The sequence below is a fragment of the Somniosus microcephalus genome, chromosome 1, assembly GCF_052327205.1.
Source record: "Somniosus microcephalus isolate GS21.2 chromosome 1, FLI_Smic_1.0, whole genome shotgun sequence".
NCBI lineage: Eukaryota > Metazoa > Chordata > Chondrichthyes > Squaliformes > Somniosidae > Somniosus > Somniosus microcephalus.
The window spans coordinates 338,470,210-338,493,585 of NC_140987.1; the positions used below are offsets into that span (position 1 = coordinate 338,470,210).

Sequence of the window (23,376 nt, forward strand, 5' to 3'; positions counted from 1 at the left end):
GTAGGGACTATACTGAATACAAGATTACTGCACAGTGCTTATATACCGGTGTGTTCACCCCCGGTATTACGTCTACAGCAGCCTGAGAAAGTAGTACATCTCTTAAGGTGGAACAGGCTTAAGCTCTCTTAAGGTGGAACAGGTTACATACACAACACAGATCACCTGTAAAACAGATTCAGAAAGTAGCCAGTCAGTCGTCTTTATATACTTTCAATTGTGTCCAATGCTTCCATACGCCTTTACCCCTTATGTCTAGACAGGCACAGGTATTCCCACTGATTATGATTTCATATGGCCCACTCCATTTTGGGGCAAACCCTGGTTTGCTGGGCACAGTTTTCACCATGACTTTACTACCCGCTGAGGGAACATAAGCCGTCATTGTGAGCTCTTGTGCCCGATCCTTGTCCTCCTGATTATCACGGACATTCTTTCGCATCTCCTTTAATTGAGTGCTAAGTTCCAGAACGTATTGTTTTAGTCTATCTTTTAAAGGGCCTACATCGGCCCCACCTGTTATGATGCCTTCTGGCAATTGCATCGCCCTTCCTGTCATCAATTCATAAGGGGTCAAGCCTGTCGTTCGGTTTTCAGTGGCTCGCAGCTTCATTAGGATAATGGGCAATACTTCATTCCACTGTGTACATGTCTGTACATGCCTCGGCTGACTCCTCCCACGAGTCCAGGTATAAAGGTGACTGCTCCACAGTCCCTCTGTATTCTGGACTGGTCGATCACTCGAGGCACACCTTCATTCTCTTGTTAATAAAAGCCTGTTAGTTACTCGCTTAACCTCAGTCTTTTGAGTTATTGATAGCGCATCAATTTTATCAACAAGATTTTTTATAATGAAGAAGATCCTCACACCAGCATGCCTGGACTTAGACCATCGGGAGGCGGACGCATCCACCAAGTTTACTCACTGGCTTAGATGCTTTGAAAAATTCCTGATCGCCTCCGCTGCAACGGTCAAATCGGATGAGGACAAACTGGATGTCCTGACCTCCAAAGTGAACCACCGAGCGTACTCGGTCATCCAGGACGTGACCTCGTACACGGCTGCTATCAAGCTCCTCAAGGACCAGTACACGCGCCCAGTGAACGAGGTGTACGCCAGGCACCTCCTGGGGAGTCGTAAACAACAACCTGGGGAATCCACCGAGGAATACCTTCAGGCACTGTCTGTGCTCGGCCGGGCCTGTGGTTGTAAGGATGTAAAGGCCGCCGTGTACACAGAGGAACTTATCCGGGACGCTTTTGTAGCGGGCCACAGGTCCAATTACACCCGACAGCGACTGTTGGAGCAGAGTGACCTCGACCTCAACAAGGCCTCTGAACTCGCACTATCATTGGACGCAGCCTACCGAGGCATGGATGCCTACTCCTCTACACCGTGGACGCCACGGGGTACGACAGCCTGGGACACGGTAGGACCGTCTCATAGCGCCGTGCCACCCCAGCCACATCCCAGCAACGGCCCAACTACCGCAGCAGTGTCCCAAGGCCAGAAATGCTACTTCTGTGGCCAGGCCAAACACCCCAGAGCGCGCTGCCCGGCCAGAAATGCGATCTGCTCGGGCTGCGGGAAGAAGGGACACTACGCCAGCGTCTGCAGGGCCAAAGCCACCCCGAACCCCAGCAGCGCCGCATGTGGGCCGTGCGGGCCGCCATCTTGGGCCTCCCCAACCACGTGCGAACCACCGGAACAGCAGCCATTTTGGATGCCTCCAGCCACATGGGGATCATAGACGCCGCCATCTTGGACACCAGCCGGGACGCAGCAGGCCCCCAACACCGCCTCATCTGATATCCGCAGCAACAAACCGACCCCTACACTGGCCGCCGTTACGCTGGACCAAGCGAGACCGCACCAACTGGCCCGGTCCACAATGGACAATAAGGTAAATGGTCATGAAACAATCTGCCTTTTTGACTCTGGGAGCACGGAGAGCTTCATCCACCCCGACATGGTGCGGCGTTGCTCTCTCCCAGTCCTGCCTGCGCACCAGCGGATTTCTATGGCCTCCGAGTCCCAGTCGGCGGACATTGGCGGCTACTGCATGGTGACACTCTTAGTAGACGGGACTGTGTACGATAATTTTAAACTTCTGGTCCTGCCCCACCTCTGCGCTGCCGTTCTACTGGGGTTAGATTTTCAGTGCCACCTTAAAAGTGTTACGATGGCGTACGGTGGACCCCTCCCCCCACTCACAGTCCGCAGCCAGCAGCTTCCAAATTGCCCGCCGCGCACCAGGTGCAACCTCTCCACACTCAGAGTCACCCCCCCCCCCACTGTTTGCTAACCTCATCCCCGACTGTAAGCCCATCGCCACAAAGAGCAGGCGATACAGTGCCGGGGACAGGGTTTTCATTAAAACTGAAGTGGAGCGGCTCCTGAAGGAGGGGATTATTGAGGGCAGCACCAGCCCCTGGCGAGCCCAGGTTGTGGTCGTTACGACCGGCGAGAAGCAGCACCTGGTCATCGACTACAGCCAGACAATAAATCGCTACACCCTGCTGGACGCTTACCCACTCCCCCGCATAGCTGATATGGTCAACCAGATCGCGCAGTACCGCGTCTTCTCGACCATTGACCTGAAATCAGCGTACCACCAGCTCCCTATCCACCCTGAGGACCGCCAGTATACTGCCTTTGAGGCAAACGGCCACCTCTATCACTTCCTTAGGGTTCCCTTTGGCGTCACCAAAGGAGTCTCCGTCTTCCAAAGGGAGATGGACCGGATTGTCGGTCAAAATGCGTTGCAGGCCACTTTCCCATATCTGGACAATGTGACCATCTGCGGCCATGACTTGCAGGACCATGACGCAAACCTCGAAAAATTCCTTTGCACTGCCCAACTCCTGAACCTGACGTATAACAAGGAGAAGTGCATATTCCGCACAACCCGCCTCGCCATCCTTGGCTGTGTTGTGGAACACAGAGTCATTGGTCCCGACCCCGACCGGATGTGTCCCCTTATGGAACTCCCACTGCCCCACTGCCTCAAGGCCCTGAAGAGGTGCCTAGGGTTTTTCTCCTACTACGCCCAGTGGGTCCCCTATTATGCAGACAAGGCCCGTCCGCTGATCAAGTCCACCTCTTTTCCCTTGACGGCAGAGGCCCGCTTAGCCTTCCACCGTATCAAGGAAGACATTGCCAAAGCCACCATGCACGCAGTGGACGAATCCATCCCCTTCTAGGTGGAAAGCGACGCGTCCGACTTTGCCCTGGCCGCTACCCTTAATCAGGCGGGGAGACCCGTGGCCTTCTTTTCATGAACCCTCCAGGGCCCGGAGGCCAGACACTCCGCTGTTGAGAAGGAGGCCCAGGCTATTGTGGAGGCTGTGCGTCATTGGAGGCACTACCTGGCCGGAAAACGATTTACCCTGCTCACTGACCAGCGTTCAGTTGCTTTTATGTTTAACAACAAGCAGAGGGGCAAAATCAAAAATGACAAGATCTTGAGGTGGAGAATCGAACTTTCCACCTACAATTACGAGATCTTGTACCGGCCCGGGAAGCTCAATGAACCCCCGGATGCTCTATCGCGTGGCACCTGTGCCAGTGCGCAGATCGATAGACTGCGGGCCCTCCACAATGACCTCTGCCACCCGGGGGTCACCAGGTTCTTCCACTTCATCAAGGCCCGCAACCTGCCTTACTCCATTGAGGAGGTCAGGACCATGACCAGGAACTGCCAAGTCTGCGCTGAGTGCAAACCGCACTTTTATAGACCAGACAGGGCTCATCTGATAAAAGCCACTCGCCCCTTCGAGCGCCTGAGCGTTGATTTTAAAGGGCCTCTCCCCTCCTCCGACCGCAATGTGTACTTCCTCAACATTATTGATGAGTACTCCCGTTTCCCGTTCGCCATCCGCTGCCCGGACATGACCAGTGCCACGGTCATTAAATGTCTGAACGACCTCTTCACCCTGTTCGGTTTCCCCAGCTATATCCATAGCGACCGGGGCTCATCGTTTATGAGCGACAAGCTCCGCCAGTACCTGCTTGCTAGGGGTATTGCCACAAGCAGGACCACCAGTTACAACCCCCGGGGGAACGGACAGGTGGAAAGAGAGAATGCGACAGTTTGGAAGGCCGCCCTGCTAGCCTTAAAGTCTAGGGGCCTTCCGACCTCCCGCTGGCAGGATGTGCTCCCCGATGCGCTCCACTCTATTCGGTCACTGCTCTGCACTGCCACTAACGCCACCCCTCATGAGAAAATGTTTGTCTTCCCAAGGAAGTCCATTAACTTTTAATACACTTCACCCCGCCGGACTCAATTTTAAACAAGGGGTGAATGTGGTAAACCACTGTTTGTATTCCACTGTGTACATGTCTGTACATGCCTCGGCTGACTTCTCCCACGAGTCCAGGTATAAAGGTGACTGCTCCACAGTCCCTCTGTATTCTGGACTGGTCGATCACTCGAGGCACACCTTCATTCTCTTGTTAATAAAAGCCTGTTAGTTACTCGCTTAACCTCAGTCTTTTGAGTTATTGATAGCGCATCAGGGGCGAACCCTCGTTTGCTGGGCAGAGTTTTCACCATGACTTTACTACCCGCTGAGGGAACATAAGCCGTCATTGTGAGCTCTTGTGCCCGATCCTTGTCCTCCTGATTATCACGGACATTCTTTCGCATCTCCTTTAATTGAGTGCTAATTTCCAGAACGTATCGTTTTAGTCTATCTTTTAAAGGGCCTACATCGGCCCCACCTGTTATGATGCCTTCTGGCAATTGCATCGCCCTTCCTGTCATCAATTCATAAGGGGTCAAGCCTGTCATTCGGTTTTCAGTGGCTCGCAGCTTCATTAGGATAATGGGCAATACTTCAGTCCAGGTTTTCCCCGACGTCTGCATTGCCTTTGCCAATGCATTTTTAAGGGTTCGTTTCATTCGTTCCACCATGCCCGAACTTTGAGGGTGGTATGGGATGTGGAATTTTTGTTTAATTCCCATTAATTGGCATACCGTTTTTATGACACTCCCAGTAAAGTGGGTACCTTGATCAGAGTCCATTTGAATTGGTATTCCCCACCTGGGGATTACTTCTTCAGCTAAGACTCTGGCAACCGTCAAAGTGGTGCAATTTCGCGTGGGGAAAGCCTCTACCCAGCGGGTGAATTGGTCTATGACCACGAGGCAGTATGTTTTCCCATGTGACGGTGGAAGGGGACCTGTGAAGTCTATTTGTATATGCTCCCAGGGCCCTCGCGGCCTTGGTTGATGTCCCATTTTGACCTTTATGGGTCGCCCGGGGTTATACTGCGCACAGGTGATACATCGATGGCAGTATCTCGCGATATCTCTTCCCATCCCCTTCCACCACCATTCTTTGCTGAGGCTTCCCATCATCGCTTCTCTCCCTGAGTGTACAAGCCCATGGTGGAGTTCTAATAGCGCATTTTGAATGCACTTGGGGGCCATTACCCTGTTATCCTTTCGCCAGACATTATCGCTTCCCTGCTTTGCGCCTTGTTCTTCCCACGTACCTTTTTCGACGTCGGGGGTGTCCTCATGGAGTTCGTCAATACTTATCTCATCCTCGGAGCTGCTCACAGCGGCTATTGGTACTTCTTCGATCCTTTCTTGCTCTAGCGCCCTTTGTGCTGCTTGGTCCGCAGCCTGGTTCCCCTGGTGATTTAACCAGTCCGGGCTAGTCCGGTCCGGTTCCCTCTGATGTGCCTTAATCTTAATTACTGCTACCTGTTGGGGTTTGTCGCTAGCTTCTAGGAGGGCTTCTATCCTCAGCTGGTGTTTTATGGGATTGCCTCCCATAGTAATGAATCTCCTCCTACCCCATGCAGTCATATAATCGTGGACCATCCCAAAGGCATACCTGCTATCTGTGTAAATGTTCACGATTATACTCTCTGACAACTCTAGTGCCCTGGTGAGAGCCACTAGCTCTGCCACTTGGGCCGATAGGCCTCCATCAATCCGTCCTGACTCTACGGTTTTTAATTCGCCATTAACCACCGCCCACCCCGTTCGGGGCAGCCCACCTATATACTTGCGTGAACCATCTACGTCCAACGTCTCTTCCGCTGTCGCTAAAGGGGTGTCTTTTATCCTATCTTCTTCCAGGTTCATATCTACGTCCCCACAGTTGTGGGGCTCCCCAGTTCCCAGTATTCCTTCTGCCGGGTTCTCCCCCGTGTCTCTAACAATGGTTACTGCTTTACTTGGAGGGAGGAGGACGGCCTCCCACTTAGCACGTCTCATGTTCGAGACGGATCTTAATTTCCCGGTATTCAGCATCTCTACCAGAGTGTGTTTAGTGTGCAATATAATGTTTCCTGTCATTACTATCGGCTCACTAACCTTTACTGCCCAAGCCGCACAATCCAATGCAGCTATGCACCGGGAGAGCCCTGTGACTACCAGTCCCTCCGCTGTGGAATAGTAGGCGACGGGCCTTCTTTTATCCCCATGATCCTGTGTAACTACTGCTGTGTAAAACCCTTCTTCATTGTTGCAATGTATGTGGAAGTCCTTACTCATATCTGGCAGTCCTAGCCCTGGGGCTGATACTAGCTCAGACTTTAGTTGAGTATAAGCTTCCTCTTGTTCCGGTCCCCAATCTATCGGTTCCAACGTGGGTTTACCCCCTTTCACTAATCTTTGTATAGGTTCTGCTAATTTAGCGAACCCCGGGATAAAATTTCTACTGTAATTAAAGAGTCCCAGTACCTTCCTGACTCCGTGTACTGTTACGGGTCTCGGCATGCCCTGGACAGCGTGTTTCCTGTCCTGTGGCATTTCTTTAAGTCCTTGGGAGATTAGATGTCCCAGGTATAGGACCTGAGTTTTTCCTATCTGTGCTTTTTTAGGGCTTACCTTGAGGCCAGCCGTCTCTAGGGCCCTTAGTACTAAATATAGGGTTGCCAGATGGTCTGCCTTCGTTTCCGAGGCTATTAGTATGTCGTTGACGTACTGCAAAATAGTGCTTCCTTTATGTACTTCTATCTGTTTTAGGATATCACTCATGACGCGGTGAAAAATAGCTGGGCTATTATGGAATCCCTGTGGCAATCGGGTCCACGTATATTGTTTATCCCCTACTGTGAATGCAAATTTCTCTTGTGATTCCGGATCTAATGGGAGTGCCCAGAATCCGTTAGCTATGTCTAAAACGGTGAATATCTTCTGTTCAGGGGATAGCCCATTCAAAATTGTTGAGGGGCTGGCAATGATGGGGTGTAATTTAGGAGTGACCTTGTTGAGGGCCGTATAGTCTATAGTCAACCTATAGCTCCCATCAGGTTTCTCTACTGGCCATGTGGGGGAATTAGTAGTGCTCGTGGTTTCCCTCAGGATACCCCTTTCTACTAGCCCCTTCACTATGTCCACGACTGCCTTCCTGGCCTCCGCCTTTATTGGGTACTGGCGGTGGGATTTGTGTTCTGGCCCGGGAATCTTAATAGGGTCGATACTAGCTTTTCCTGTATCTAACATTGTTTCAGCCCATACCCCAATCACGGAATCACAAATGGCTCCGTATCCTCCTGTATCTTCGTGCCAGTCCCTGGTAGTTACGGTGGCCACCCCAAGGGTGCCAGTGTTATTTGCCAGTTGTCTAATCTTTTCCTTACGGCCATCCGCCTTTGGCCATGTTAACTTTCCTTTGCCACAATCAATTATTGCTTTGTACTCCCTCATTATATCATTACCTAATATTGTACCTTCATTATTTTTATACACATAGAATTTCATGGGGAGGTATATATTATCGATTTCCACCAGCTGCGTGGTGCTCAAGTGAGCTGGCACTTTAGTGCCATTGAGTCCTCGCAGGAGTATTGACTTACTAGTCGTGGGGAGGGGGAGGTTAGTGACGGAAACTGATGCGCCTGTGTCCACCAGCATTTCACATTGTCGGCCCCCTACTAGCGCAGACACATAAATTCTCCCCTCCCTTTTACCTTTTATGGGGGCCACAGGACATCAACTACTACGCTTATATTCCTGCCTTCTTGGTTTTATCCTTTGTCTGTTTAGTCAACCAGCTTCTCTGGAGTTCTAAAGTCTGTGACACATACCAACTGTCTTTCTGCATCTTCTTAATTAACGACTGTCGGTTTGTCATATAAGAATATGTGAGGGAGCCCGAAGGTCCCCTCTTAACTTCCTCACCTGACATCGCCGCTGCTTCACCGATCGTTCCTTTGTGTCTGGAGATCTGTTCCTTAGAGAGCCCCCCTATTCTTTCCTTCCGAGAATGCCCGAGCTTCTTGTCGCACTCTATGCCAGCGTTCTCAGAGGTCCGGGTTTGTCTTTCTCTCAAAACTGCCCGGACGTGTAACGCTTGCTTGTTGGACGGAGTTTCTACCCCTCCCCGGTGTCTGTTTACCTGATCGGGGTCCTACAACACCGACACTAATAATCTCCTAGTTCACTTAGCAACATGATATAATGCAGAAAAATGTTAACCATACTCGACTAGTATCACAACTTTAGAACACCTTGGAGTCTCGGCACCTACTTCATGGTCCTGGCCTTCGCGTGGGGCATTTGCCCTCTTAACAACCGGCCTGAGGCTAGGTGTCTGAGACAAGTGTCCTCCTGGTCCGAGGTTTTTCTTAGATACTATTACACAAATACAAATACACAAATACAAATACACAAATACAAATGCAAATCAAGAAGTGTCTCTTACCCACTCAGTCTGTGTCCCAGATTCGTTTTGGTGCCGTTTCGCCATCCAGTCGCCTTATCAAGTGTCTCTGATTAATGGGCGGTCAAAAATCTGACTACTCACCCTGGTCACTGATTCGAACGACTGTTCAGCTCCATGGCACCCTGCTCGCAGCGCCAGTTTGTTGTAGGAAAAATGATTCCTCGGAAACTAGACTTTGAGTAAGAGAGACAACTTTATTAAATGACAGAGCTCTGGGAGAAGCGTCTGCAACCATGCGGTCTGCGAGAGCACCTTCTCCTCAATTGTAGTACATGCCGAGCTTATATATAATTCCAAGAAGTTGGTTTGAGATCATTTACATTCATCCAATCAATTTGTTTATTAGTGCATATCGTTATTTTCCTCCAGTCAGGAGTTTACACACTTGTGTTGCCAATTCTGATTCTTCAGTGTTTGCGAAAGGTCTTTGTTCCGTCTTGTTCCGTCCTCGTCACCGGCGGAATGTGATTAGTTCGATAATAGGATACCAGTGAACCTTGTTAGTTCTTGGGACTGTGATAACAGGACACGAGATGAACTTTGTTCCAGCCATGCGTAGGCGTGGCATGTCTCATTGTGCAGTGATTCAATTAGTCCCAGTCAGCGAATTTGTTGTTTGTGTCTTTTCCAGCAAAATTTTATTCTAACACCACACTGCTCACTCCTAACAATGGCATTAGGTACAATCTTGGAAGAGCTTCTCCCAATTCTCTCCCACTCCCTCACACACGCACGCCACACACAGACACACGCATGCACACACATACACACACACTGAGAGGCACACATGTGTACAACACACACACACAAAGACACACAAAAAAATTGAGACAAATCTGGAAAATTCTTCGGAATTCCTCTCTGACCACATTATTCCTCTCTGACCACATTAGACAATAATACAGGATACTGCAGTGACAGCAGTGAATCATACTATTGTAGGAATGTCTAGTTCCTATCCAAAGACTGAGGTCCACTCAGGCGCTCAAACAAAACAAAGTTTAATGGAAACTAACAGGTTTAAACAAGTAACTACAGGAGAACATCGAGTGTAGGTCTACTCAGTTCGGAGGCTCCACGAAGACTGCTCCGGAGGTCCCGTGGTTGACGTCATGACGTCATCACGTTCTTCCCGCCAGTGGGGGATCACGTGATGAACGGCATGACGTCATCGCGTTTACCCACGCTGTTAAAGTATCACGCTCTGTACAAGTATACAGTATAAATACAGATACAGACTCAGGCTGTAGCTAACATGTTGTTAAAGGGAATTATATACAAACGATCTAAGTCCTTTAGTGGCTCCGCCACATGCGCCCCCCCAGAATTGTCTTTAACAGCAAAAGTGAGATGGCGAGGAGGCCTGACAAGCCTGTCCGAGCGACTTCTGTAACCCTGAAGTGGAAGCTGATGGATGGTGGTCGAGCTGGCTGGCAGTTGTGGTGGATCTGGCATGGCGACTGTGGGCGGTCGGCCATGTTTTGGCGGTTGAGCGATCTCAACTGGGCGGTCCAGGTCTAAGTGTGCCGGCTTCAACCGGTCAACCAAAATGTGGTCCGGTTTACCCCCGATATCGACCGAAAAGGTTTTATCTCCCGGCTCTATGACGCGGAAGGGACCAGTGTAAGGGGGCTTGAGTGGATCCCGGTCAGCGTCGTGGCGGATAAACACGTACTCGGCGCTCTTCAGCTCAGCCAGGACATGGGAGCTCTGTAAGCCGTGATGCGACGTAGGCACTGGAGCGAAACATCTGGCCGCCTCCTGGTGGCTGACGAGTTGCTGGGATGCGGACCATGGCTCCATTGGAGATGGGAGGAAATCCCCTGGTACTCAAAGTGGCTGGCCATGTATGAGTTCCACCGAGGATGATTGCAAATCTTCTTTGGGCGCCGTACGAAGGCCTAAAAGGACACATGGAAGTCTGTCCACCCATCCCGCGCCTTGAAGACTGGCCCGCAGAACGCTTTGAGCGACCTGTGGAATCGCTCGCATAGGCCGTTCGCCTGTGGATGATAGGCGGTGGTGCAATTTAGTTTGGAGCTGAGCCCCTGAGCTACAGCGTTCCAGAGCTCAGAGGAAAACTGCGGTCCACGATCGGAAGAGATGTCCGCCGGTACCCCGAAACGAGCAACCCAAGAGGAGATGAAAGCTCTGGCTACGTCTGCCAAAGTGGTGGAAAACCAAAGGAACTGCCTCTGGCCATCTAGTGGTGCGGTCTAACATTGTGAGGATGTGTGTAAAACCTTGAGAAGGTGGAAGCGGCCCCACAAGGTCCACATTCACGTGGTCGAACCGACGCTCCGGAACAGCAAAAGTGGCCAATGGAGCTTTTACATGACGCTGTACCTTGGCCTTTTGGCAGACCACGCAGGTGTTGGCCCAGTCGCGGACATCCATGGGCATACCCCTCCAGACGAATTTTGACGACATCAGCCTTTGCGAGGCCTTCATGCCAGGGTGTGACAAACTGTGTATGGCGTTGAACCATGTTCGGCGCCAGGCGACTGGTACGATAGGGCAGGGAGCTCCCATGGAGACGTCGCAAAGTAGCGTGGTGCCTACGGCATGGAATTTGATGTCAGCCGCTTGGAAGCTACAGGGGCTGGTTCTGTATGATTGGACCTCTGGGTCCGAGGCTTGATCCGCAGCCATTAGGGCATAGTCGATTCCGAGGTGGACTGCGTGAACAGTCGCGCGGGAGAGGCAATCCGCCAACAGGTTGTCCTTACCGGACAAATGCTGGATATCCGTGGTGAATTCTGAAATGAACTTCAGGTGACATTGTTGCTGAGCTGACCATGGTTTGGCGGTCTTGGCCATAGCGAACGTTAGTGGTTTGTGGTCTACAAAAGCCGTGAACGGATGTCCCTCTAGGAAGAACCGGAAATGGCGGATGGCTAGAAAAAGGGCCAGCAACTCCCGGTCGAAAGTGCTGTACTTTCTTTCGTTTCACCATAGTTGACGGCTGAAAAACGCCAGCGGTTGCCACGTCCCATTCACCCACTCTTCCTGCACTGTGCCGATTGTGTAGTCCGACGCGTCGGTGGTAAGGGTGATGGTGGCACCTGGAAGCGGGTGCGCCAACATGGTTGCATTGGCCAAGACGCCTTTGGTGTTGACGAATGCCCAGTCCATCTCGGCCATCCAACTGATCGGATCCTTACCAGACTTGGCCTTGAGGGCCTTGTACAAGGGCTGCATAAGCAGGGCCGCCTTAGGGATGAACCGGTGATAAAAATTGACCATCCCGAGGAACTCTTGTAGGGCCTTGACGGCCTGCGGGCACGGGAAAGATGTAACCGCCTCAACCTTCATCTGTAAGGGAATTGCGCCCTCTGATGTGATGCGGTGGCTCAAGAAATCAATCCGCTGCAGGCCGAACTGGCACTTGGCTGGGTTGATAATCAAACCGTGTTGACTGAGGCGTGTAAAGAGGGTGGGCAAATGGCAGAAGTGCTCCTCTTTGCTAGGGCTGGCGATGAGGATGTCGTCGAGGTAGATGAAATGGAATTTTAGGTCCCGAAGGATGGAGTCCATCAAGCGCTGGAAAGCCTGTGCAGCGTTCTTCAAACCAAACGGCATCCGCAGAAATTCAAACAGGCCGAATGGGGTGATGACTGCGGTCTTCGGGACGTCTTGCGGGTGCACGGGGAGCTGGTGGTAACCACGGACGAGGTCGACTTTGGAAAAAATATTATATCCCGCCAAATAGGCCGAGAAATCTTGAATATGCGGGATCTGGTATCGATCAGGAGTAGTGGCGTCGTTCAGGCATCAGTAGTCGCCGCATGGCCACCATCCGCCGCCGGGATTCAGAACAATGTGGAGAGGCGAAGACCAGGGACTATTCGACTGGCCACTCCATCATGTCGGACTCCGCTTTCGCAGCCGCGAGCTTGCCGGGTTCGAGTCGTCGTGCCCTTGCGTATACCGGGGGGCGAGTAGTGGTGATGTGATGTTCTACACCATGTTTCATGGCCGAGGAGGAGAAATTGGACCTGGTCAGATCTGGGAACTCTCCGAGGAGGCGAGTGAAGTCATCTGGAGGCAGGAACGCACAGGAGACAGTGCGCGGCATGGCGTTACCGCGGTAGCACGGGATGGAGTGGAACGTGGCCGCATTGATCAACCAGCAGTGCCTGACATCAACCAGGAGGCCGTTGGTGCACAAAAAATCCACCCCGAGGATGGCCTGCGAGACTTTGGCCGTGATGAATTCCCAGTGGAAGCGTTGGCCGCCGAACCACACCTGGACCCGCCGCCTTCCGAAGGTCCGAATGTCCGCGCCATTAGCCGGCACAAGGGAGGGGCCGTGGCCCCCAGCCTGTATATCGAGATTTGACGCAGGTAGGATGCTACACTGCGCCCCGGTGTCGCAAAGGAAATGACGACCAGATAGGGAGCCGATGATGAAGAGAAGCTTTCCCGAATATCCGATGGCCATCGCAGCCGCGGGGCGCTCATTAGACCCGGTCCTCTTTCGCCAGGGTTGCTGTAGATGTTTTTTTTTGAGCGAAAAGCTGCAGGGAGGGTGGCAGCATCTTGCTTTTGTGCCAAAACGGGCGTGGTAGAAGCACAACCCCGCTGATTGAGGAGCTGGAGCAGCGTCTGTGGGGGATGGGCACCTCGTGGCAGCTCAATGCTACTGTGCCACCGCGAAAATCTTGTCCGCTTCGGCAGCAAGCTCCGCGCAGTCTATGACTTCGGACCTGGCTAGGGCAGCCTGAACTTGCTCCGGTAGTTGGCTGAGGAATAGCTCCCTGAAGAGGAAGCATTCCGGTTCGGAACTGGGGAGTGTGAGCATTTGGCTCATGAGCTCGGACGGCTTGTAGTCACCGAGGCCGGGCATAGCGAGCAGCCGGCGAGCGCGCTCTGACTTCATGAGCCCGAAGACCTGTAACAACCGCGCCTTTAACGTGCCATACTTGCGATCAGTAGGCGGACTACCAAGTAGGCTGACGATCTGCGAGGCTGTGGCGCTGTCGAGGGCAGAGACCACGTAATAATAATGGGTCTGATCCGCAACGATGTCCCTGATGGCGATTGGGCTTCAGCCTGGATGAACCATGTGGCTGGTTGTTGCTCCCAGAACTGTGGTAGCTTCAAGGTAACGGCGTTCGTTTCCATTTTGAGTATCTTCTGCGAAAACCATTCGCAAAAGTCAGGGTCACCAATGTAGGAATGCCTAGTTCCTATCCAAAGACTGAGGTCCACTCAGGCGCTCAAACAAAATGAAGTTTAATGGAAACTAACAGGTTTAAACAAGTAACTACAGGAGAACATCGAGTGTAGGTCTACTCAGTTCGGAGGCTCCACGAGGACTGCTCCGGAGGTCCCATGGTTGATGTCATGACGTCATCACGTTCTTCCCGCCAGTGGGGGATCACGTGATGAACGGCATGACGTCATCGCGTTTACCCACGCTATTAAATTAATCACGCTCTGTACAAGTAAACAGTATAAATACAGATACAGACTCAGGCTGTAGCTAACATGTTGTTAAAGTGAATTATATACAAATGATCCAAGTCCTTTAGTGGCTCCGCCACACTATTGTCAACTAGCCCAGAGCTTACCATCGTAAACTGGAAATAACCTCCTCTCGCAGGAACTTTTGAAGAACTGGAGGGAATCCATACTCTCCACATGATCTGTTCTGGAGGGTGCTGGCTCTCTATGAAAATAAGTACTAACATCAATTATTTCCTGAAGTAATTCTGGGATTCTCCACTAACTTCCAAACTCTCCAGGTGATCATAACCCACATCCCTTCTAATGCCTTCCAGAATTCTCGCCACAGCAGCCATCAAACTAATGATCTATAACTCCCTGAGTGAGATTTCTCCCCATTCTGAAATATTGGGACCACCTGAACCTTCCTCCACAACTTAACTTTCTTGTTGGAACAAACTGCAGGATAATCTGATTAGGAGCAGAGTTTTTTCTAGTTGGGTGTTAACGGTGGGTAAAAATCAGGCAGAAATTTTTAAACATTTGACTTTTCTTTTCACAGAAAATTTCTGCGGCTTGCACACCAGCTCCTGATTGGGGTCCATACTTGGAACAACACCGAGGGGAAAGATACAGAAACAGGCCGGATTCCACAGAAGCCCCTAACTGCCTGCAACTTCTGGCTATGCCTAAAATGTGAAAGTTTAAAGGAACATTTTTGTTTAATTTGTAAACATTGGCTCTGAAAATCCACCATTGTTCAGGTGTACTCCCACCATAACTTCAATGGGAGTTCTCAAGAACAACCAGCAATTCAGCCGGGACCCAGATACACCAGCTCACAGATTATCTCTCTTAATCTGGAATTACTTAACTCTATTTCTTGGTGTTTTCTGTTTAAATCAGCTTGGGTTCTATCCAGCTGTCTGTTTTCCTCTTAATTCTTCTAGTGTTGCACGGTGCTCTCTTATTAAATTTGACCTGGTTTCCTCACTGTCATCTAGCTCAATTTCAGTTCTTGTTAGCATCTGCTGATTATTTTTACATTCTTGTTTCTTGCTCAACTAAGCTTTGTTTAGTTTCCTGTAGGGAAGTTCATAGATGTAAAACATGGTGCTCACTGTGATCTAATATTTTGCACAGCTCACTCTGGCTGTTAAGAAAGGCATACGGGATCACGGTATAGAGTACAAAAGGAAGGAAGTTATGCTAAACCTTTATAGATAACTGATTATCCCTCACCTGGAGTATTATGTCCAATTCTGGACACCACACTTTAGGAAGGATGTCAAGGCCGTAGAGAAGGTGCAGAGGAGATTTACTAGAATGGTACCAGGGATGAAAGGCTTCAGTTACGTGGAGAGACGAGTGAAACTGGGGTTGTTTTCCTTAGAACAAAGAAGGTTAAGAGGACATTTGATAGAGGTGTTCAAACTCATGAAGGTTTTTGATAGAGTAAATAATGAGAAATTGTTTCCAGTGGCAGAAGGGTCAGAATAGAATCATAGACAGTTACAGCATGGAAGGAAGCCATTTCGGCCCATCGTGTCCACGCCGGCCAACAAAGAGCTATCCAGCCTAATCCCACTTCCCAGCTCTTGGTCCATAGCCCTGCAGGTTAGAGCATCCCAAGTGCACATCCAAGTACTTTTTAAATGTGGTTAGGGTTCCTGCCTCTACCACCCTTTCAGGCAGTGAGTTCCAGACCTCCACAACCCACTGGGTGAAGAAATTTCCCCTCAGATCCCCTCTAAACCTTCCCCCAATTGCTTTAAATCTGTGCCCCCTGGTTTTTGACCCCTCTGCTAAGGGAAATAGGTCCATTCTATCCACTTTATGCCTTCATTATTTTATACACCTCAATAAGGTCTCCCCTCAGCATCCTCTGTTCCAAGGAAAACAGACTCAGCCTATCCAGTCTTTCCTCATAGCTAAGATTCTCTACTCCCGGCAACATCCTTGTAAATCTCCTCTGTACCTTCTCTAGTGCAATCACATCTTTCCTGTAATGTGGTGACCAGATTGCACACAGTACTCTAGCTGAGGCCTAACTAGTGTTTTATACAGTTGAAGCATAACCCCCCTGCTCTTGTATTCCATACCACAGCTAATAAAGGCAAGCATTCCGTATGCCTTCTTAACCACCTTATCTACTTGGCCTGCTACCTTCAGGGACCTGTGGACATGCATTCCAAGGTCCCTTTGTTCCTCTACACTACTCAGTGTCCTACCATTTAATGTGTATTCTCTTTCCTTGTTAGCTTTCCCCAAATGCATTACCTCACACTTCTCCAGATTGAATTCCATTTGTCACTGTTCTGCCCACCTGACCAATTTATTGATCTCTTCCTGCAGTCTACAGCTTCCTTCTTCAGTATCAACTACACAGCCGATTTTAGTATCATCTGCAAGCTTCTTAATCATACCCCCTATATTCAAGTCTAGATCGTTGATATATACCACAAAAAGCAAGGGACCTAATACTGAGCCCTGCAGAAGCCCACTGGAAACAGCCTTCCAGTCACAAAAACACCTATCAACCATTACCCTATGCTTCCTGTCTCTGAGCCAGTTTTGAATCCAACTTGACACTTTGCCCTGGATCCCATGCGCTTTTAACTTCATGACCAATCTGCAATGTGGAACCTTATCAAAAGCTAAAGTCCATATACACTACATCAAACACACTACCCTCATTTACCCTCCTTGTTACCTCCTCAAAAAATTCAATCAAGTTTGTCAGACCTGACCGTCCCTTAACAAATCCATGCTGACTCCTTGATTAATCCGCATCTTTCTAAATGAAGATTTATCCTGTCCTTCAGAATTCTTTCCAATAATTTTCCCACCACTGAAGTTAGGCTGACTGGCCTGTAATTACTTGGTCTATCCTTTTCTCCCTTTTTAAAGAAGGGTACCACATTAGCAGTCCTCCAGTCCTCCGGCACCACACATGAAGCCAGAGAGGATTGAAAAATGATGGTCAGGGCCTCTGCTATTTCCACTTTTGCTTCGCTTAACAGCCTGGGATACATTTAATCCAGGCCTGGGGATTTATCCACTTTTAAAGCTGCTAAACCCCTTCATACTTCCTCTCTCACTATGTTTATTTCATCTAATATTTCACACTCCTCCCCCCTCCCCGATAGCAATGTCTGCTTCGCCCCTCTCCTTTGTGAAAACAGACACAAAGTATTCATTAAGGACCCTACCGACATCTCCCACCTCCACACACAGATTACCCTCATGATCTCTAATAGGCCCTTTCTTTAGATATCCTCTTACTCTTAATATATTTATAAAACATCTTTGGGTTGTAACCATAGGACACAAATTTAAGTTAATTAGCAAAGGAACTGGAGGCGATATGAGAAAAAGAAATTCACACCATGAGTTGTTATGATCTGGAATACACTGCCTGAAAGGGTGGCGGCAGCAGATTCAATTGCAACCTTCAAAAGGGAATTGGATAAATATTTGAAGGGGAAAAATTTGCAGGTCTATGGGGAAAGAGTGGGGGTGTGGGACTAATTGGACAGTCACGCTGGGTCAAATGGGCTCCTTCTGAGCTGTACCATTCTATGATTCTTTATGCACTCACCCCCTGCCAATTTTCAGGCCCAATGGGCGGAATCATTACCTGAACATCAGGGCGGGCGCGTGTGAACCACATAGCGGGTAACCATCCTAAACTTATTAACAGCGCGTTCTACACTGCGCATTTAACTCAATTACATCAATTGAAACAGTTATGCGGGTTTCTCGGCCCAAGTAAATGGAGCTGACATCACCGATGACTCAACTTCAGCTTGGATATTTAAAGCAGCCATTCACACTTCCCAGTTGAAGGTTGTTGGAGGAGAGGTAAAGGTGTTTGGGTGATTTGGAAATTGCTGGATATCACTGAGATTTGTGTGATTCATGGAATCACACCGACAGAAGGCAGCACCCGGATTCACTGATGCCTCCCTGGAAATGCTGGTCCAGGGAGTCAGAGCAAGTAGGGTGGTCCTGTTCCCTGGGGATGGGCACAAAAGAGCAAGCAGAGACACCAAGAGGTCATGGCTAGAGATTGCGGAGGAGGTCAGCAGCAGGGATGTCATAAGGCGGTCCTGGATCCAGTGCCGGAAAAGATTTATTGATCTCATGAGCTCAGGAAAGGTGAGTGCAATGCCACATTCAACAACACCCTGATGTGTGTGTCACCCCAACCCCATCACTCTGCCTTCCCAAGCCTACTCCTGCACAGCAATCCTCACACCAACCTACCTTGCACGGTGCACCCATCCCTCACTCTCTGTGCACCTGCTGGCATATGGAACTCAGTTAATTGCGCTTCTGAAAGGTGTTCATGTTTAGTTTTTTCAATATACGGAAAGAAAGGTGGTTGGCATCATTAGAGAGGGAGATTTCACTTGGCAACAGTTATGACAGAGAGAGAGACAGGGATTTTTTTATTTGTTTATGGGATGTGGGTGTCACTGGCAAGGCCAGCATTTATTGCCCATCCCTAGTTGCCCTTGAGAAGGTGGTGGTGAGCTGCCTTCTTGAACCGCTGCAGTCCGTGTGATGAAGGAACTCCCACAGTGCTGTTAGGGAGGGAGTTCCAGGATTTTGACCCAACGATGATGAAGGATCGGTGATATACTTCCAAGTCAGGATGGTGTGTGTCTTGGAGGGGAACTTGGAGGTCTATAGGGGGTGGTGTGTGCCCAGTCAGCTCTGCCCCTGACTGTCTCTGAGTGGTTCGAATCGCTCCCACACTCCTGGGTTCTAGACACCAGACTTAGGTACAGGCGGCGATACAGAATTAGAGTAGACAACTGGTTTGGTATAAGAAAACTGTAATTTTATTAAAGGCACAATAAGATTACAACACTGGAAATTACTAGAATAATTACAGGCATATAAAAGTACACTTAGTTGGGAATGGGGAACACACAGCACAACAAGGGAACAATCACATTGATAATCCCCCTACCCTTGTCCCACCCCCAATACCTAACTAGATTGAGCTAAGAGGGGCCTGGGATTTTATGCTCACCAATGGGGTTTCCTTGACAGTTCGAAACCTGTCGATTAAGCCGTTTGCGGTTTTGGGGTTCGCTCTTTGTGTCCTTTGGGGCCTGCCATCCCCACGTGGTCACAGTTTTGGGAACTGCGAAGGTCCCTCAGTTGGGTTGAGTCTGCTGATGCGGTAAGGGCGCGGTTATGGATTTGTCTGGGAAGTCCCCTTTTCTTTTGGCAGAAATAGGGATAATCTTTTGTGGTGGTTTGGTCGTCGAGTTTCATTGCGGCTGGGCTCGGTTGGTGGCCTTCGGTGTCGGCTTGGTTGTGTAAGGCTGCGGTTGCAGACTAGCTGTCCTCAGTTGAGCCTGCCCCGCTGTTCTGTTACCTCGATCTTGCTGTTTTGCTCCATTCCTCGTCGTGCCCTGATGGCTGGCCCTCTTCTGCCGCGCGTTTGGCCCCCGGTGTTTTGGTGGCCGTCCTCAGTGTCAGCGCGGGATGAGAAGAGGAGAGAAGAGAGAGACCTTGGCTGCCAGTGGGCCTATAATTATACAGGTTCTTCATCCCTTATCTGCGCGCCAAATCAGGTCGAGTTCTTTGTTTAATTTTGGCGGGCTCGTCTAAAGTGATTACAGTCATTCACCTTAACGGCTTTTGGGGTGGTTGTCTCCTTGCTTAACGGCTTCAATATCCTGGCTGTTTGTCATTTATGAAGTTTAATCGTCACTTTCCTGGCTTGGTAGCTACTTTGAGCTGTTACCGATTATTTATGCAGAAAGTTAATGGCCTCAAGATTAGGTCTATCCTGAGTTGATCTGTTTCAAGATGAAGAATGCATATCCTGTGTTTATCTTGCTGTTTGGCTTTAGAAATGACAAAGTCTTTCACAGGTCCATGCATGTCAGGTTTCTCTTCAAAGGTTTGAATGGGCCTGCTTTTGCAAGGCCTTGCTTTTCAAAATCCTGCAGGCTTCTGTCACGAGGTTTCAGAAACCATTTTCTTTTGGGCACCCCTTGATAATAACTTGGCCAAAATCAGGGCCCCTTTCTTAGCAATTTTTGGGGAATGTGGGAATTTTGAGAACCCTACACTCCCCCCTGTTGATACTAAACTCGCTTTAAGTATCATACTTTCAAGGTGAGCAAAATTCCCGACCCTCCATAGTCAACCTTCCCCTGAAATTATCTATCTATGATCCCATGACACATGCATTTCCCATTCTTCAAAATGTAGTGTACATAAGCATACATAGGCAGAATACAGTTATTTACACACATCCAAGCATGGAGGGGGTCCAGCACCCCTGCACCACTCCAGGATGGGTTGTTGCCTCCCTGGTGCCAGGGTCAAGGATGTCACTGAACGGCTGCAGGGCATTCTGAAGGGGAAGGGTGAACAGTCAGAGGTTGTGGTTCATATTGGGACCAATGACATGGGTAGGAAGAGGGATGAGGTCCTGCAGCAAGAATTTAGGGAGCTAGGTAGCAGATTAAAGAGCAGGACCTCAAAGGTTGTAATCTCTGGATTACTCCCAGTGCCACCTGCTAGTGAGTATAGGAATAGAAGGATAGAGCAGATGAATGTGTGGCTAAAGAGTTGGTGCAGGAGGGAGGGCTTTAGTTTCCTGGATCACTGGGTCTGCTTCTGGGGAAGGTGGGACTTGTACAAGTCGGACGGGCTGCACCTGAACCAGAACGGGACAAATATCCTTGCGGGGAGGTTTGCTAGCACTGTTCGGGGGGGTTTAAACTAAAATGGCAGGGGGTTGGGAACCTGAGCAGGGAGACAGAGGAAAGGGAAACAGGGATAAAAGCAAAAGATAGGAAAGAGAAAAACAAAAGTGGCAGTCAGAGAAATCAACGGTTTAAATCAAACGTGGCCACAGTAAATAATAATTCTAATAGGTCTAAGAGTGTTAAAAAAACAAGCCTGAAGGCTTTGTGTCTTAATGCGAGGAGCATTTGTAATAAGATGGACGAATTGGCTGCGCAAATAGAAGTAAAGAAATATGATTTGGTTGGGCTTACGGAAACGTGGCTCAAGGATGGCCAAGACTGGGAACTCAACATCCAGGGGTATTCGATATTCAGGAAAGATAGGTAAAAAGGAAAGGGAGGTGGGGTAGCATTACTGGTTAAAGAAGGGATTAATACAATTGTAATGAAGGATATTAGCTCTGATGATGTGGAATCTGTATGGGTAGAATTGAGAAATACTAAGGGGAAAAAAACATTAGTGGGAGTGGTATATAGACCTCCCAACAGTAAGGCGGTGGTTGGGGATGGCATTAAAAGGGAAATTAAAGAAGCGTGCAATAAGGGCACAGCAGTCATCATGGGTGACTTTAATCTACATAGAGATTGGGCCAACCAAATTAGTAACAATACTGTGGAGGAGGAATTCCTGGAGTGTTTACGGGATGGTTTCCTGGGCCAATATGTCAAGGAACCAACCAGAGATCAGGCCATCTTGGACTGGGTATGATGTAACGAGAAAGAATTAATTAGCAATCTTGTTGTACGAGGCCCCTTGGGTCGGAGTGATCATAATATGATCGAATTCTTCATTAAGATGGAGAATGAAGTAGTTGACTCCGAGATTAGGGTCCTCAATTTAAATAAAGGAAACTACGATGGTCAGAGGAGCGAGTTGGGTAGGATTGATTGGGGAATGGCACTCAAAGGGTTGACGGTGGATAGGCAATGGCAAACATTCAAAGACCGAATGGATGAGCTACAGAATTTGTTCATCCCAGTTTGGCATAAAAATAAAACAAAAAAGGTGACTCAACCGTGGCTAACAAGGGAAATTAGGGATAGCATAAGATCCAAGGAGACGACATATAAATTGGCCAGAAAAAGCAATAATCCTGAGGATTGGGAGCAGTTTAGGATTCAACAAAGGAGGACAAAGGGATTAATTAAGAAAGGGAAAATAGAATATGAGGGTAAGCTTGCAGGAAACATAAAAACTGACTGTAAAAGCTTGTATCGATATGTGAAGAGAAAAAGATTGGTGAAGTCAAGCGTAGGTCCCTTGCAGTCAGATTCAGGGCAATTTATAATGGGAAACAAAGAAATGACAGACCAACTAATTTCATACTTTGGTTCTGTCTTCACAAAGGAGGACACAAATAACCTCCCAGAGATGCCGGGGCACATAGGGTCTGATGAAAGGGTGGAACTGAAAGAAATCAGTATTTGTAGGGAAATGGTGTTAGGAAAATTGATGGGACTGAAGGCCGATAAATCCCCAGGGCCTGATAATCTACATCCCAGGGTACTTAAGGAAGTGGCCCTAGAAATAGTAGATGCATTGCTGGTCATCTTCCAGAACTCGATAGACTCTGGAACAGTACCCATGGATTGGAGGGTAGCTAATGTTACCCCACTATTCAAAAAAGGTGGTAGAGAAATAGCGGGGAATTATAGACCGGTAAGCCTGACATCGGTAGTGGGGAAAATGCTAGAGTCCATTATAAAAGATGTAATAGCAGAGCACTTGGAAAACAGTGACAGAATCGGACAAAGTCAACATGGATTTACAAAAGGTAAATCATGCTTGATTAATCTACTGGAATTTTTTGAGAAAGTTACTGGTAAAATAAATAAGGGAGAACCAGTGGATGTGGTGTATTTGGACTTTCAGAAGGCTTTCAATAAGGTCCCACATAAGAGATTAGCGTGCAAAATTAAGGCACATGGGATTGGTGGCAAGGTATTGACTTGGATAGAGAACTGGTTGGCGGACAGAAAGCAAAGAGTTGGAATAAACGGGTCGTTTTCCGAGTGGCAGGCAGTGACTTGTGGGGTACCGCAAGGATCGGTCCTAGGACCCCAGCTGTTCACAATATATATTAATGATCTGGACGAGGGAATTGGATGTAATATCTCCAAATTTGCAGACAACACAAAGCTGGGTGGGAGGGTAAGCTGTGAGGAGGATGTCGTGAAACTCCAGTACGATTTGGACAGGTTGGGTGATTGGGCAGAAAAATGGCAAATGCACTATAATTTGGATATATGTGAGATTATCCACTTTGGTGGCAAAAACAGGAAGGCAGATTATTATTTGAATGGCAATAGATTGGGAGAAGGGGAAGTGCAAAGAGACCTGGGTGTCCTTGTGCACCAGTCGCTGAAGGTAAGCATGCAGGTGCAGCAGGCGGTTAAGAAGGCAAATGGTATGTTGGCCTTCGTAGCAAGAGGGTTCGAGTACAGGAACAAGGAT

The 23,376-nt window shown here is 49.0% G+C and overlaps 1 protein-coding gene across 1 annotated transcript in view; it reads left to right on the top strand.

Moving 5' to 3' along the window:
- LOC147124926 (sodium- and chloride-dependent neutral and basic amino acid transporter B(0+)-like) overlaps window positions 1-15,138 on the top strand; it is a 182,715-nt gene extending 167,577 nt beyond the window's left edge. Inside the window, exon 14 of the mRNA XM_085994820.1 lies at window positions 14,702-15,138. Coding sequence (XP_085850946.1) covers window positions 14,702-14,839 — 138 coding nt within the window. The 3' untranslated portion in view covers window positions 14,840-15,138. The remainder of the gene's footprint in view (window positions 1-14,701) is intronic.
- Window positions 15,139-23,376: the final 8,238 nt, after the last annotated feature.